General features: G+C 34.2%; 1 protein-coding gene and 1 long non-coding RNA gene across 2 annotated transcripts; both read left to right on the plus strand.

Moving 5' to 3' along the window:
- Positions 1-11,979: 11,979 nt before the first annotated feature.
- On the plus strand, positions 11,980-13,186 carry LOC110926749. The gene is made up of 4 exons (XR_002585389.2): positions 11,980-12,161; positions 12,773-12,801; positions 12,898-12,952; positions 13,079-13,186. It is a non-coding gene; the product is annotated as an uncharacterized LOC110926749 (long non-coding RNA).
- Positions 13,187-15,757: 2,571 nt separating this feature from the next.
- On the plus strand, positions 15,758-17,806 carry LOC118485026 (replication protein A 70 kDa DNA-binding subunit A-like). The gene is made up of 9 exons (XM_035981236.1): positions 15,758-15,891; positions 15,995-16,122; positions 16,227-16,311; positions 16,413-16,545; positions 16,627-16,835; positions 16,971-17,091; positions 17,182-17,373; positions 17,472-17,540; positions 17,609-17,806. The coding sequence occupies exons 1-9, from the start codon at positions 15,758-15,760 to the stop codon at positions 17,804-17,806; spliced, it is 1,269 nt and encodes a 422-aa protein (XP_035837129.1).
- Positions 17,807-18,438: the final 632 nt, after the last annotated feature.

The following is an 18,438-nucleotide window of genomic DNA, read 5'->3' on the forward strand; positions in this document are numbered from 1 at the left end:
GCGTTTCAATAAATTTTACCCCGTTCACGATATAACCCCTGTGTGACGATACTCGATTATCAGGAAGGCAAGACAATGCATATAACTCTTCATTAATTTGAGATGGATTTAGCGCATACATCTCTTGAATCTGTACCCAATTTTCAACATAGTAATCATGTTATCAGAGTGCAATGCAATATCACAAAGTAAAGTAAGTAAAATAGAGTGTTAGCATTACCCGTTTTGCAAACCAAGTCGAGAATGTAGACTGCTGCATCTCGTAAAAATCTGATGATTCCGGATGTTGCATTTGTAAAAACCGCAAGTGTTCTCTGCCACATGTAGTATACTATAAATTTAGTGAGATATGATAGTTAATACCAATTCACAACCAAATAAAAAAAAAACTTACTCTAAGTACGGCTGAACCTCTTGACAATTGTTGAAGATAAACCATATTGCTTTTTTCATAAGATTACTAGGAAGGATATGAACTTCTTTCTTCCCAATACCTCGACCATTCAATCTAAAAACATCCAACACACAACTTTGAGCATCACTAGAGGTTTTGCCATCATTTCTGTCACGTTTGTCCAACTTGGATTCAACACCTCGTAAATAGTGTGAACAAAATGTTATAGCTTCTTCAACAACATAACCTTCTGCTATCGAGCCTTCAGGTTTAGCTAAGTTTTTAACATATTTTTTTTAAATGGCCAAGGTATCTTTCGATTGGATACATCCACCTCGATTGTACAGGTCCTCCCAAAATTGCCTCTTGAGGAAGAGGCACACACAAGTGCACCATAACTGTAAAAAAATGATGGGGGAAATATACGTTCAAGCTTGCACAAAATCTTAACTACGTCTTCTTGCAACACTTCCAACTCGTTCACATGTAATGTGGCTTGAGTAAGTTTCTTGAAAAACTGGGACAACTCCACTAATGCATCACGAATTTCTTTTGTCATAAAGGGACGAATTGCAATAGGAATTAGACGTTGTACTAAGACGTGACAATCATGTGATTTTAGCCCATGTACCTTACCTTGCTCAGCAATCACATTTTTAGCTAAATGTCCAGCATACCCCCATCTGGAAAACACACAGAGCTAAGTAAATTACAAAATTGTTTTCTCTCGTCTCGAGTTAAAACATACAAAGCATGTGGTTTAACCCAGTGATCATTCTTTCTAACCAAGTGAAGCTCTTTACGTATGTTCATATCTTCCAAATCTAGCCGGGCTTTGTCAGTGTCTTTCGTCTTTCCTTCTATGTTTAATAGGGTTCCCAAACACATTCTCACACACATTTTTTTCAACATGCATCACGTCAATGTTGTGACGAATCAATAACTTAGGCCAATATGGGAGTTCGAAGAAGATGCTTTTCTTTGACCAGTTTATATTATCAAGTGCGGTCCGTTTTCTCTTTTTACCTACATGATCCGGATGTTTTCCATGTTGATGTATAGGGAGATGTTTCAACTGATGTAAGCAATCATCTCCGTTGACAAGTTTAGGTTCAAGCCTAGTCTCTCTCTGTCCATTAAAATCTCGTGCTTTCCTCCAAGAGTGATTGGTCAGGAGAAATCGCCTATGACCTACATATCCTATTCTATCTCGTAAACGTATACTGCTCGCATCTTCATTGCATATTGGACATGCCTTATATCCACTAGTGCTCCATCCAGACAAATAACCGTACGCAGGAAAATCATTAATTGTCCATAGAAGTGCGACACGCATGTTGAATTTCTGTTTTGATTCACAATCATATGTTTCAACACCCTTATCCCATAGAAGTTTCAACTCATCTACGAGTGGACGCAAAAATACATCAATATCATTACCTGGTGAATCGCTTCCAGGAATCAGCAATGTCAACATAAATGAAGCGTCGACCATAGACTTCCAAGGAGGCATATTGTATGGTATGAGCACAACAGGCCACATACTATAGGAGAGACTTTTTGCACCAAACGGATTGAAACCATCACTTGCAAGCCCTAGGCGAACATTTCTAGGATCCTTTGCAAAATCAGGAAACATTGTATCAAAGTGTTTCCATGCCTTTCCGTCTGCTGGATGCCTAAGAACCCCATCCTCTTTGGTTCTGTATCGATCATGCCACAACATTTCCTTAGCATTGTATCAAAGTGTTTCCATGCCTTTCCGTCTACTTGTGACGGGAAAGTAACGTAAAATTTTTACCGGTTTTTTCTTCCCTTTATTATTTTCTTCATAACGACTAGTGCCACACACGGGGCAATTTTGTAATTCTGCATTTTCTTTCCAAAATAATGCACAGTCATGTTTACAAGCATGAATAGATTCGTATCCTAGTCCAAGAGTACGTAAATACTTTTTCGCCTCATAATGGTTCTTCGGTAAGTTTGCATCCTTGAAGGCCCGGCTAAATAAATTGAGAATCATATCCATTGACACATTTGTCATTTTGCATGTTACCTTCACGTTCATCAACTCTAGTAAAAAGCCTAGTACAGAAAACTCATCACACCCTGGGTATAAAGGCTTCTCCATGTCGACAAATAACTTCTCCACCTTTGGGTTATTATGTAGACTGGCACCTTCCATGAAGTTTTCAGCTTCAGTTTCACCGCCCGTAGGAAAAGCGTCATCAAGTAGCTCATTGACATCGTCATGTGATTCATTTTCACTTTCTTCATAGTCACTATCTATTTGGTCTGTTTCATAACCCAGCAGATGTTCACCGTGATGAATCCATACATTGTATGATGGTTCAAAACCATTATAGATGATATGATCAGCAACAACAACTGTGGGAACATGTCTTCTTGCATTCACACACTTTTTACATGGGCAATGTATCCTACCTTCACTATCAACATATGTTTTACCCCTTTTTGCAAAAGCTATCGCTCCATTAATGAGCACTAGATCTACCTTATTAGTGATTTTAGTCCAGCTCTTATCCAATGTCATTGCCAAATCCTGGTTAACAACAAACATTAATAAACTAATTATCGAAACAAAACAGTCGGTAGCCATTGAAAGTGCATCTGATATACCACGTTCAGCCCGTAGACGCAAGCGTAATGCCACTACAACTACTAGTGAATATCATAGATATTTGTTTATTTACATTTTATAAAATACTTTGTGATTTACTTATAACTATGCCTAGCAATATTGACCCGATGTTCCAAATTTGGGTTGGTATGGGTGGTTTTTCAAAGCTTTTGAGTTGATATGGGTGGCTCTTTCGTATGGAACGGGTCAGATTGGGTTTATTTGAGACAGCCCTTTCCAATTAACGGGTTAGACTGGGCTAATCCTTATGACAAAACTAGCCCCTCCTGACCCCATCTACTTCCTTATTTTTACGGATTATATTTAAATCAATTAATAATCTTCTACAGATGGTTTATATTTCTTTCAAAAAAAAAAACCGAGAGATTTCATATATACAGAGGAGTCTTGGTTAATGAACTACTAGTGTTTGAAAATGAAAGTTTTGACTATAGATGCAAAAAGTAAAGCTACTGTACCGTTTGACTCAATTTTCTACCATCAAATTCATACTTTAGCTGGTATAAAATCCTATTTTACATTAGATTGTATAATTTATTAATATATATATATATATATATATATGTGTGTGTGTGTGTGTGTATTTAAAAGCTCACATTATATAAAATTTCATTTCTAAACCGACCCGTTCTGACCTTAACCCATTCTAACTAGAACCCGTTTTGACCCGGACCCATTCTAACCTTTTTATAAACCAGCCCCTTTTGACCCAGACCTAAAATAACCATTTTATAAACCGACCCGTTTTGACCTAGACCCATTCTAATCATTTCATAAAATAACTATTAGTATTTTACAGTTGGGCTGATATGGTTGTTGAATTGGTGATGTAACTTTTGAAAATCCTGCATGTACATAAGAAAGTTACCTATAATGAGAGAAGCAATAAAATAATAATTAGACCTGGCAAAATAGTGGTGGGTTAGGCAAGTTTGGGTTGCGGGTCAGAACGGCTTTGGTCAAAACACGTCAATTCAATAAATGGTTATTTTGGTTAGGGCCGGGATCGGTTTGGGTCAGGGGTCGGAATGGGTTATGGGTCAGAATGGGTTGGTTAAAAAAACGGTTATGCAAGTTTAAATGCCGGTCACGCGTACCAAGGCCGGAAAACACTCGTCATGCCTCGCGTAACCCAGCTTTGATACACTTAAGCCAGCGCTGGATGCGTAACTGGTGTGGGCTATGCAGGTTTAAGCATCAGTTTTGTATGCTTAGTGCAGGTTATGAATACTTAAACCATATGCCTCGCATGCCACACCAGTGAAAACGAACCCGACCCGCGTTGTTTCCCAGCCACATACTCCCCAACCAAAAAGGATTGAATACAATGGAAAAAGGAGGAATTGGTCATTTAGTCAAACAAAGTAACAAACAAACCTGATCACTTAATTTAGTTTTTTTCATTATCTATTTGATGAAATATTGAATAATATGAACCTGATTGGTGCCTTGATCCTTGAGCAATACAAAAATATTTATTTAGGTAAAGTCGTTGCTTTATTGTAACAATCAAAGTTACTATGTTTCACTAAAACAGAGATTCCTCCTATCCAATTAACCTAGATGATCTAATGGAGACTCGTCAATGAAAAGCTACGTCCTATAGGCAAGATTTTGATGAGAAACAATTAAAATTCACATAAGTTGAATGGACAAATATCAATCAGAGTCACATGATCGATCATACAACCGGAATTATTAAACTCAAACGAATTAACATGAAGTGGTCGTACCTTGTAGCTGGTAAAAGGGCAGAGCCGGCAAAGCAGGGGCAGTCCGGCGGAGGAGGCAACGAATCCGGCGACGCTGGAAGAGACTGAGGTTTAGATTATGATGAAGGAAGGCCGCTGTATATTTTGATATTTTCCGACTTGGATTCTGGTATGTTTTCACATTTTCTTTAAAACCCTATGTTAGTATTTCGAATTAAAAAAATGAAAAAAGAACAGATTACTAAGATTCGATTTTAAGATGTTGTGATAACCCATATTTATTTAAATGTTTCAGTAACATGATATAATATAATAATAAACAGTTGGTTAACTATATTGCTATCTGTTTAGTTATTACTATTTAGAATTTGAAAATATACGATGTTTTCAAATATTTTTTTAAACACCCAACGAGTAAATATACAATGTTTTCAAATATTTTTTAAAACACCCGATGAATACTATACAAGCTCGATCACCCAAGAAAACCAATTGACGAAAGGTCACTTACACTACAAGAATGGTAGGCCTTTAGCGGCGACACCATTAGCGGCAACGGGCCTAATGTCGCCGCTATTGGTCGATCCGTGTCACACACCCTAAGACCAAACCCCAGCCGTTGATCAAAATCCCGATCTAACGGTTGGGGACTTAAAAGGCAATACCGGCGACATAAAGTAGGTTATTAGCGGTGACAGCTGTCTCCGCTAAAAGTCTGTGTCCCACATTAAATCCTAGCCACACAAATCTTATCCTGGTTAACCCAATAGCGGCGACCAATGATCAATACCGACGACATGCTGTCTCCGCTAAAAGTCGAAACGTAAAACTCCTTTATCAGCGACTTTCCCTCTTTCATCTTCACTTTTCCCCCCAAAACTCTTCCTTCCACCGCCGGAGACACCCGATTTTTGGCCCAATCGGTTAGTTTAACTTGTTTTATGTTACATTTCTTCTCTACATTTGTTACATACGTGTTATAGGCTTTAATTTTTGCTATTTTTTGTGTATTTTTGTGTTTGTGGAAGAAACTCCGGTCACCACCATCTCTTCTCCGGTCACCACCTTCACTTCTCCGGTCACCACCTGAAAAACCGGTTAGTTTTTTTTTTTTTTTTTTAAGTTTAGAAATTCTATAATTTTTAGTTTTGGTATGTAAATTGTGTATGTTAGTATGTATGTTTGTATGATTGTTAGTATGTAAATTGTATAATTTTTAGTTTAAGTTGTATGTGGGTATGTAAGTGTATGAATGAATGTATGTAAGTTTGTATAATTGTTAGTATGTAAATTGTATAATGTAGGTGTATTTGAAAAATGTGTATGTAAATTGTATAATGGTTAGTTTTTTTTTTAAAGTTTAGAAATTGTATAATTTTTAGTTTAGTATGTTAGTATGTATGTTTGTATAATTGTTAGTATGTAAATTGCATAATTTTTAGTTTAAGTTGTATGTGGGTATGTAAGTGTATGAATGAATGTATGTATGTTTGTATAATTGTTAGTGCGGGTGAGCCTTCAATTGAAGTTGATCCCCCAACAGCCACCGTCGATGAAGTGTTTGAAGTCGAGACTGATAGTGATGAGGTCGAGGCTGATTATGATGAGGATGATCCCGATTATGTGGAGTCTGACTAAAAGAAAAGTTATTGTAATTTATATTGATTTGTAATTGATAAACACTTGTTTGAAATATTTATTGTAATTTGAGTTACACTTGTTGTACTTTCCCTTAATTTCTATTAGATACACATGCTGTAACATTTGTAACTTTATAGGGATTATGTTTTCTGTATTGTTGATATTCGCTTATCTGATGGCTGATGTGGCCCCCTGGGGACATGGGGGTGACGGCGCTGGTGATCCACCGCTTCCTCCTGGTGGATTTCGTGGCACACACGAGACAGACGGTAAGTCTTTTACTAAATTATTTTGTAGTCCTTATATTTTTTATATTATAAATGTTGTTACTAATTATTTTTGTTTTAATTGCAGCGGTTCCCCCGAAGAGGGTTAGGGGGAAAGCAAAAAACGAGAAACTAAGGCGTCTGGTAAAAGCGGGGGGGGCCTGTATCGCTTACGTTTGACAGGCAGGTGACGTATACCCCTGTTGGTAAAACAAGGGATATGTTTTCACGGGAGGCCGGCCTGTATATGTGGCGGTCCATCCCGTTCGATAAAATTGTATGGGATAACGTTGAACAACATTACAAGGATGCCCTCATGAACCACTTACGGGTAAATAACTTATATGCATAAAATTTTATCAAATATTTAAGCACATGCAAATCTAATTTATATATGATATTTTAACTTTTTTATTTAATTTGTAGGAAAATTTCAATTTTGATGAAGTGGAACGTGATATAGAGGCCAAAAACTTGACGGGTGGCATTAGGGCTGTGCTTATGAAGCGGTACTCTGACCGCAAGCACGATGCTAAAAATTTATTTAAGAGCAAGGGAGGTTACAATGATCTTGAGAGTGCAAGGGCATTCCATCCCCCGGATATGCCCTATGATAACTGGTTGAGAACCATCGAAGGTTTCCGGGAAGAAAAATATATTAAAAGAAGCAAGGCCAACACACTAGTACGCGAGAAACAACAATTCCCATACCGTGGGGGGACATCTTCGTACGGTAGCACCGCCTATAAAAATGTAATGTTTTATGTATGTGTGCGTGTGTGTAAGCTTTTGTTTATTTAATGTCTAATCTAAGTTTAATGTTAAACAGGATATAGGTTGGGTACCTACGTATGCTAAAACCCACACGGACAATCAAGGGAATTGGGTTGATCCGGTTGCTGAACAAAATTACGTAAGTATTTCTTTTAAGTATTATTTTCTATAACAAATATATATATATATATATATACACATATATATTTAATCATCTTCGTAAAATACAGCGGAACATACAACACGCGACAAGTGAATGGAGCGGTGAGGGTGCGCCAATTGCCCCGTATCAGGAAGCGTTGGGTGAGCGGCGAGGATGGTACCGCGGGATGGGGCCTAAAACTTCTTCCAACACATCCTCGCACTCGTCATCTAACATGTCGTCTTCGCAATCTCGGACGCAAGAACCCTTTTCCGAGGTAAACTACGCAATTTATAAAATGACAAACGAACGCATGTTTCCTTGTTAAATATATGTTGGTAGCGTTAATTAATATGCTAATATATGTTTTGCTATCTATTTTTGTAGGATTTTGTTAACAGCTTGTTCCAAACCCCGTCATTTTTGAACCAACTTAACAACTATCTTGCTTCACAAGGAAAGGGAAAAGGAAAGTCAAAAGACTACGATTCTGACAACTTATTCGATAATGAATCCGACGATGAAGCCAACGATAAAGATGACGATGAGTGACTTGTTTTTAATGTATGCTTTGGATTTAATTAAACGTTGTAGGATATAATGTACGACTTAAACGTAGTTTTTAAGTATATTACCTTTAGTATATGTTGATAATGTTCATGGCGTATGCGTGCGTTGTTTGAAAATAGGCAGGTTTTGTTTTTTCGGCCGTAAAACTGGCTGGGCAGCTGTATATACAGCTGTTGTATTAAAAAAAAAACAGACTTTTAGCGGCGACATGTGTCGCCGCTATTGCTTTTCAACCTTTACCGACGAAGGTTAATACCGGCGACACCTTTAGCGACGACAACTGTCGCCGCTAAAACTGGCAGGTCAATACCGGCGACAGCCACTAATACCGGCGACAGCCACTAATACCGGCGACAACAGGTCAATACCGGCCCAGCAATACCGGCGATTCTTTACCGGCGACATGTCGCTGCTAATGGTCAATAGCGGCGACAAAAGTGGTCAATACCGGCGACACCCGTCGCCGCTAAAGGTACCCTGTTCTTGTAGTGTTACGCCCTACGAACACATACAACGTTGGTGACCACGTCCGCCCACTATTCAAGGGGAAATCAACCGCCTTCAAGCCCACTATGGTAGGACCAGTGTTGTAAAAATCGCGACTAGGCGGCGACTAGTTGGTGATTAATCGCTAGTCGGCCAGTAACTCAGTTATTTTTCGTTAATCAGTCCATTAATCGTTAGTCGGGCCTAGGCGGATCTAGTCAGGCCTAGTCGGACTAGATCATATTTAAAACCATTGCGATTCGAAACCCGTCCCATGCGGAAACCCATGTCGGCCCGAAACCCGATCTGAACCAACCTCATTCTAATCCAAAACCTGCGTCGTGTCGAAACCCGTCTCGGCCCGAAACTCAATTCGAACTGAACCCGTTTCGTGTCGTAACCCGTCTCGGCCCGAAACCCATTCCAATCTGAAACGTGTCCCGTTTCTTAAGACACTAACCCACATTGACCCATTTCTTTAAAGTTGTCAACCCGCTTTGACCCGTATCATTACGGTGTAACCTAAGTTGTCAACCCGTATCATTACGTTGTGATGGTGTTCAAGAAAGATGTTAGAATTACTCGAGTTGAAGTTTGCGATAAATTATATGATAATAGCTCAATAAATGGTAAATTGGTTGAACTCGCGCTTCAAAAATAGAACTTAAGTCGAGCCTATCTTGAGCTCGAGCTATATCTTTTAAGTTGAAGAAGGTCAAGGACGATTATATTCAAGCTCGAGCTAGGCTCAGCTTGTTTACACCCCTAGTATTAATTGATTTTGCTTTGTTCATCGAATTGGTCAATAATGGTTAAGTATGGTATTAGTTGGTCAATGATAATCAAGTAAGGCCAATATCTGCCGATAATTGTTAATTGGCGGCAATTACAATCAATTAGGGTAATTGTTAGTCAATGACAACAAATGTTATTGAGTTAAGATCAATACTGGTCAGTTAGAGTCAATGTTGGTCACTTAGGGTCCACGGTGGTCAAAGTGACTTGTCAACTACGGTTCGTGCTAGTCAACTAGGGTTAATTATGGTTATTTAAATCTAATGATGGTCATTTTGAGCCTAGAGGTGCAAACGAGTGGAGCCCGAGCTCGACTAGGCTCAGGATTGAGCTTGTTCGGCTTATGAAAGCTTGAGCGGCTCGTAAGTAGTTTTTCAAGCTCGACTATGCTAAGGCACAAGCTCGTTAAGCTTATGAATGCTCAAGCGGCTCGTAGGTAGTTTTTCATGTTTGAGCTCTTCTCGATTATTATTTATTAATTAAATTATATTAATTATAGTTTATTAACTAATTAATTTGTATATAATCCAGTTATTTTTTCATAATTTTGTAAATAGTAATTACGATTATGTAAATATTTATTTAATATATTAATAAAAAGTATATAAACTGTGGGTTTGTTTAGGTTTGCAAACCGACTCGAGCTCGTTTTGAGCCTTATTAGACAAGCTCGGCTCGTTTGCACCCCTAGTATTTCTGACCTAAGTTAAAATAGTAGAATAAACCTCATCTTTCTAGCACCGACTTCGCACACAACCACCACAATATAGGGCTGTCTGAAAAGCTCGCAACTTGGAGCTCGCTTGGATTTAGCTCGGAAAAAGCTAGCTCAATATGGCTCGGTTTGAAAGTGAGTCGAGCTAGCTCGGTTTGGCTTGCTTGGTAGCTCAGCTCGGCTTAGTTCGGATTATTTTCTTTATAATATATTTATATTTATATACATTATAATATATTACAATAAAAATTGTTATTTTTTATGTATTTAGGTTTGTAATTTGATATCCATGGCATATTTGAATCTTAATTAACTTGCTAATGAACTAATATTGTATTTCATTGAAATTTAAAACTTATTTTTCGTTGTTGAACATGATTTTGGTTTGTAATGTATTAGGATAAACTTATTTTGAATTTGTTTTTTTTAAGTATTGAATAATATTTTAAGCTACTGAATTTTGAGAGCTATATATCATTTTCTTTTAAATCGAGCCAAACCAGACCGAGCCGAGCCAGCTCGGTTTAAAACCAAGCCAAGCCCAAGCTTAGATTTTCAGCTCGGTTTCAAATCCGAGCCGAGCCAAGCCAGCTCGGTTTATAATTGAGCCGAGCCCGAGCTTACCCTAGCTCGGCTCGACTCGGCTCATCAAATTACCTTTAGTCGAGCTGAGCCAAACCAAACGAGCTCTTGGGTTTTACTTTCGAGCCCAACTCGAATCTTGATCTCAAAATAGTAGGCTTGAACCGTACCGTGCTTGAGCTCGAGCCTAAGCGGGCTCAGGCTTGGTTTGTTTACACCCCTAGTTAAGATTAATAATACTAAAGTAATATATAATAGTATATTGGATGATTAAATGTAATAAAAGATATTAATCATTTTATAAACAAGCATAATCAACGTGAATATTGATTATATAAATTAATCTCTATATATATATAAATGAGAAGTGATTTGGGCTAGGTGGCATTGAATTTGGGGCATTTTTGCTGATGTGGCAACCTCATTTTTGGTGTTTAGGAGGGAATTAACAAAAGCAATAGCCTTTCTCGATATGAACAAAATTGGACGCGGGATCCGGATTGTTGTGGTTCGGGTTTTCCATTTCCGAGTTGACCCAATGCATAATTTCGGATCCTTTATAAAGTTTTTCATTTTCTTATCTCTCATCATACCTACCTCAACTTTACCTTCTTCTCTCAACGTCAAGAACATTCAATCGGTTATCTTCTCACCTTCTTTACGAAAATTACTTCAAGATCAAAGGTAAAAACGCTAAATTGAATATAAATATTTGTTATATACATTATGAATGAAGATCTGACTTTGATTGTATGTTATTAATTTATATACATAGTTATCTTTTAAAACATTGTTTCTGCTTCTGTCAACTATGATTTGGTCTGATTCTTGAGGATCCGATCATAAATCTTGAATATGTTTGTTTTCACTTTGTTGTTTATGTAGGATTCATATTTATTCTAATGGATTGAACATGCTTAGTGTTGTTAAATAAAAACCTAAATCTAGATCAGATGTTTTGCTTGATTGTTTATGATTTTTCTTCTTTCTAAATTAATAATTCCGTCAAAACAATCGGAATACGGAAATTGTCAAGGAACAGATGTTAGATCAAACCACCTAATTTTTTTTTGTATATTTTTCCGTTATTTTTTTTAATTAACAATAATCTGTGTTAAAAATTATTGAATTTTGGTTTAAATATGATTAAATGTAATTAATTGTCTGTTTATATAATTGGTCAATGTTTCTATAATTAATATCATATTAACATATTATTTACTTCCTTTTGCAGTTATGGTTCCAATCAACTCTTCAACTTCTCTCCAATCTTATTCCAAGAATACCATCGGTTTCTATAAGTTCAATGAATTTATTAAGTGGATCTACATATATATATGGGTTGACGTTCTTCTATCCATACCATCTATATCTACAATTCATTGAATCCATTCCTCAAGTTCACATATCGCTTTACAATCTGTAAGTTTTTTTTTTTAATTAATTCTTTAGTTTTTATTCATGTGTTATTTGCTTTTATGTTATGTGCTAAATGTATTTTGATGTTTATTTAACCCTAATTCCCTTTGGAATGTAACATTTTTTAGATTTATCTTTAATTTTTGGTATTTAACGTTATTTACACTAAACCCTGTATCCGATAGAAATCAATGTCTGTCTTTACTTTTTATATGAGTTGATTTCTAATCAGTTATATTTCATTATGTTTTTTAATGATGGGAATGTCATTCCAGATCCTTAATCCCATTAGCATTGATTTTCATGTTGATCTAACGGCGATTTTTGATGCTTACTATTTCGTAAGATTTTGTTTATATGATTTTTTCAGTCTGATGGACTTTTTAGGCTTATGTTATACATGCGATGATACTTATTGTCATATAAATTTATATTATTTGTTCAGTAATATATATTTTTTTTCATTTTTAACTTTATCTATATTTGATCATAGTATACTAGGTTATATTATACTGCGGTAATTTGTTTATAGTAATGTCAATGCAAATCATTTTCTAAAATAATCTTTAACTACATCTGACGTGCTTTGTTTATGTAACCTTTTATTTATGTAGGTATTTCATATGGCTGAAAGTTCATCAAGGTATGTCATTTTTAGAATCTGTCTTTTGTTTTAATTTTTTTTATCATGCTAACCTTAACATAAGAGATTTGATTAACATCGTAATCTTTAAATCAGTTTCAGGGGACCCTGCTTCTGTAGGCACATGAATAAAGCAGACGAGTTTATTATGGTAAATGACAACTTAATAAATATTTTTTTTTATTTTCTCTATCTTCTTATTAAGTACAGACTTTTATTATTGTATTCTTTATATTTTTTTCCCTATAATAATAAATCAATTTCTTTTTTTTATTAGTGCATTCCAGATGCCGCTGTGTGTAAACTATGGGGTGTATATAAATGTCCTACGAATGTTGATATACACACAGAAGATGGCCGAGTATTTAATGTTGGATTAAGCGCTGCTAAAGGAAAAATATTTTTTTTTCATGGTTGGTCCAAAGTTGTAGAACATTTACGACTAACCATAGGTTGTTTGGTATTATTTAATCCTATAGATTCTACTACCTTTAAGTTAACATATTTTCTTGATGGGGTTAGTAATAGCACTTTTTGGACGTATCTGCTCCCTACATCATCTCAATTTTATGTAAGATAAGTTATATATAGAGATTTCATACTCTATTGATGTATTACTTTAGTTATATGTAATTTACTTTTTGCTGATTATTTTTTATCCTTCCAACAGGTCATTCCTGAATGTATCCTTCCAAAACACTATGATTATTCGTCAAATGATGTAATCTCTACTGTAGTTACAGAAAACAACACGTTTGACGTTCTCATTGAAACATCTGACGGAAAAGTAGGTTTTTCCATTGGTATTGATGTAATTGTTAGTCAGTTACAGCTGAAGGATGGTTGTTTTCTATTTTTTACAAAATCATTTGGTAATTTTTTCCATTTAAAAGTTTGTGGGAAAAACGGTCTTGAAATGAATTTTCCGGATTTAGAGGTCGACGAGGTAAGTTACATATTTGTACGCCATTGAATATTTTATGCATGTTTATTTTAATTCAGTTCTATATATTAAATTTTCAGACTGACGTTGCACCTATCGATGCTGAAGATGATGTTTATGAAGTATTACCTGGTGGTGTTCGTCATTTTGTTCGTACGGCTGGTGATCGTTATTTTGTAAGTTATATAAACTTTATATGTTTCTTTCTAAACACTGTTATTTTGGTTTCATAATTTTAATTAATTTTTTTTTGTACAACAATACAGAGGATTCCCGATCCTGTTTCACGTATGGCTAGACTTGATGAAGGTTTAAGAGATATCACCGTTAGACTTAATCATCTGGATCCGCCAAAGCAATTTACTCACAGTACCAGACGTAAAAGGAAAAGCGATGGATCTGGATGGCGATATGCTTTAACCAGTTGGAAGAAGTTTATGAAAGCTGTTGGAATTAAGGTCCGTGACAGGGTTTATTATTCTTTTGATGAAAATGACCAGGTTTTGAGTGTTGATCTGGTTGTACCTTACGTTAGGCTTAGTCATTAGAGATAAAACAATTATGTCATGATTTTTGGCTTCCATATGTTACTTTTTAAGTTTTTATATGGTTTTTATGGTTATTGACATTTGTTTTGGTTTTCAATTTTATGTTTTTATATTTTTTCATATATTAACTGTTATTTTAAACAATCAATTTTGTCATCATTTTCAAAATCTATTGTATATGTTTAACAGTTAATGGTCAATTGTCACAATTAAAAAATCATTGACAGATTCTAATGAAGTTAATAATTTATTAAAAAATGAAAGTAAACACACTTTTTTCTTAAACATTCAAATAAATTTAACATTAGTTAAACTAATATTTATCCCATTTTTAATGAATATTGTATATCTCTATATACCTAAAACTATGATTGTCAGATTTAAACTTGGATTATGCCTTCGAAATGATACAAAATAAGTTTTTGTCAACTATATTTAACATAAATAACCAATTAGTTATATTTCTTATTATATTATAAATTCAACTTTCAATATATATCTATAGAGATGATACAATACAATACAATATAACCTTCATTTTCTTATTATGTATTTTCAAAAAAATTTAAAATCTTATACCGAAATCCAGTGTATATAATTAACATGTATAGTTTCCATTTATGCAAATTTTCATAAATGTTAATTACCTATATCGATTTATAAATTATTTTGTTTCCTTATTTATTGTATTTTAAAAAAGATGTTTATTTTGATTACATATATTAATATTATATTTCTAAAAATAATACGTTCTATTGTTTTATATAAATAGATCAATGGTTTTCTGTTTATGGCAAACAATTAGTTTTTCAACACCCTACTTCTAAACTTATTGCATCTTAGCTACAATGGAAATCGAAGGTCAGATCACCTTGCTGAACGACATTGATGCTCTTTCCACAAACTACACTATCAAGGTTAAAATTGTTAGTTTGTGGAGGAAGAAAATGAGAGCTAACGAAAGAGAGACTTATCGTATAGATATGATACTGATGGATGAGATGGTAAATTTTTGATTTATTCTTTTGTGTTTTAATTATACTGAGTTTCATATCCTTTTAAGATATCTTTTGCATGTTTTTATGGATTTTACCTACAGGGTACCAAGATCCAAGCATTTTGCTTGCATAAGCTATTTTCAAAGTTTGAGAGGCATCTTATTGTTGATGAATGCTTAATCATAAAACGTCCTTCTCTTGCTGCCAACACTACGTTTTTCAAGATTGTACCTAACAATCAAAAGTTATCTTTTCACTACCATACGTTGGTGGAGAAGTGCAAAAATTGGGATGGTCCGCAGTATGTTTTCAATTTTGTTGATTTTAACGATGTTCTGTCACAGAAAATAAAGGAGGGTACCACAGTAGGTATGTATCGATCGTAATAATTTTTCATTATTTATATACATTAATATTTGTTTTATGTATTTTTTTATGTTTTTTTTTTACATATTTATACTTTAATGATGTGCTGTTATGTATTTTTCAATATTTTTTTAGATGTCATTGGTTATGTTTGTGTTTGTTATAACATCGAGGATACGAACAAAAAGGATGGTAGCAAAGGGAAACGCCTTAATCTTAAGCTTCAAGATATTGAGTAATAGCACTATTCATAAATTATATGTTTTATATTATATATTAGGCTTCCAAATTTACAAAATGTTTTTTATCTTATAATTTTTTGTTATAATATTTTGTAGAGATGTTCAGATCGATTTAACTCTTTGGGATGATTACGCTAAGGACATGTATTCTTACATGGTTAGTGAAAAGCGTGAAGCACATGTTGTCGTTGTTGTCCATTTCGGTGCTGTTAAGACATACAAAGGTATTTAGTTCAAACCAATTTACTTACCTCATATTACAATTTATTTAGATGTTGATACTTTATATATATTTTATTTAATGATTACTTTTTGCACATTACAATAGGAAAATGGGGTTTGTCTAATAACTTTGATGGTTCAAGAATTTTCATTAACGACAACTTTGATGACATGCTATTGTTTAGGCAAAAGTAAGTCATATTATAATAAATATTTATTTATTTATTTTTAATGTTGTTATTTATTTATTTTTTGTTTATTGAAGTTTATTTTTATTCAAACTGTTCTATAGGTTTCTTGCAAAACTTGCTGCTTCAACTGAGTCGAGTAGCCATGCTGGGTCATATATCATGTGTTCTGTCGAAGATGAATTTTTAAAGAACGATGTTTTTTCACCAATTGCTTATCTTGGATCAATCCTAGAGGTTCTCATTAACAATTCATATGTTATATTTTAAATTATATGTAAAGTTTAGTCTAATTGTTGTCTTTTGTTATGTAAACAGCCAAAGAAAGTTGTTGTTGTTGGGACTATCGTTGCAATTGTTTCAGATAAGATGTGGTATTATGATGGGTGCAACTATTGCAAGTCCAAAGTTGAGCAAAAGTTTGAAACATATGATAAGGATGATGGAACAAGTGATGTTAAAGATGAGAAGTTGTATCAATGTTCTAACAAGGATTGTAATGGTAAAGAAGTTTTCCCGTTGTCCAGGTAAAATGTTTTTTTATTCCTACTTTAACCTATTGTTGTGTTATACAAGACAATGTAGCTTGTATTTTTATATATTCATGAATACGTATGTATTAATATATATACCTTTTTAAATATTTAAACTATGTTTTTAAGGTTCAAAATACCGGTTCGTGTTCAAGATTCAACTGGTACGGTGACACTTACATTGTTTGATCATGAGGCGATGAAGTTTGTTGGTAAAACTGCAAATGAACTTATAGAAATTCAGGACGAGGTTATTTATATTTATACTTTATTAAAAATCAGTTGTAATTAAATTTGTATATATTTTACATAACCACACCGTATATTATGTAATATATAGTTATTGAGGTCGAATGAGAATCCCGGAGAATATCCAGTTGAGTTTGAATCATTGCTTAACATAAAGTGTGCTTTCGTGATTAAAGTAAGTGACTTTAATATTGTGAATGCTGTCGAGAATTATGGAATCTCAGTTGTTACCACTGATGAAGACATATTGGATAAGCTGAACAAAAAATTCAAAATTGACCAAGTAAGCTTACGTTTTCTAAATGTAGATATACATTTACTTTCATAACTGTTTAAAATATCTTCAACAAATTTTCTTTTGTTTTCTCATTTTTGTTACAGCTTGATGTATCTGATTCTTTTGGTATGACTCAGTCTGAGTTCCAAGCTACCGGTGGTGACAGTTTCAAGGTATTCAATTGGAAAATCACTTTTATGTAATTTTAATGTTGTCTAAGCACTTTTTTTATTTCTTTAAGGATGCGGATTCTTACACTGGGGATAACACCACACCTGTGTCGAAGGATTACGTGAGTGACTTGAAGCAACCATCTTCTGATATGAAGCGTAACCTGGATGATGTTTATTTGAATGATGAGGGAGTGGGGTCGTCAGCGAGTAAGCCTCGCATGTGTGTTGAGAAGAAGGCTGTTGACGAAGATCTAAGCAACAATTGATGAAGGATATTTGTCAAATGGTGTTTTTAATAAGAAACAAATTATTTGTTTTTTCAGTATTGGATTTTTTTTGGTATGCTATGACTAATTTTATGTTTAAAGACATTATCTGTGTTGCGGTATGCGTTATGACATATTCATGTTTGGTTAAAATATTGTTTGATTGTCAATCATGTTTTGTTATATTCGTTTTTTTTACTAGAGTACGTTGATGACTCTAATTTTTTTAATTTACTCATCCGAAAACATAAACATAACTAAATCAAACTTAAATTTAACCTTTAACATTTATTAATTTTTTGTGATCAATTCAACATTTACATTTATAAAACTATATATGATATATGATATTTAATATTCCATTACACCTTTAAACTTTTTTTAAGTAATATTTTAAATATGTCAAATTTTTATTTTCGTTACATTTCTATACTTATTTATAGAAAATCCAATTTTTAGCATTTTTAATCAATCACCAATAACTGTGAGATTGTTTTTATATTTAATGTCATTAATTTTTTTCCATATCATTTTACCAATTTATAGTATTCATTCCATAAATAACTAATAGCGTAGTTCTATAAATTCGCAACACTTCATACTCTTTTCAGTAGCATCTCATGGTTTTGTGA

Source organism: Helianthus annuus, chromosome 12 (assembly GCF_002127325.2).
Source record: "Helianthus annuus cultivar XRQ/B chromosome 12, HanXRQr2.0-SUNRISE, whole genome shotgun sequence".
Lineage (NCBI taxonomy): Eukaryota > Viridiplantae > Streptophyta > Magnoliopsida > Asterales > Asteraceae > Helianthus > Helianthus annuus.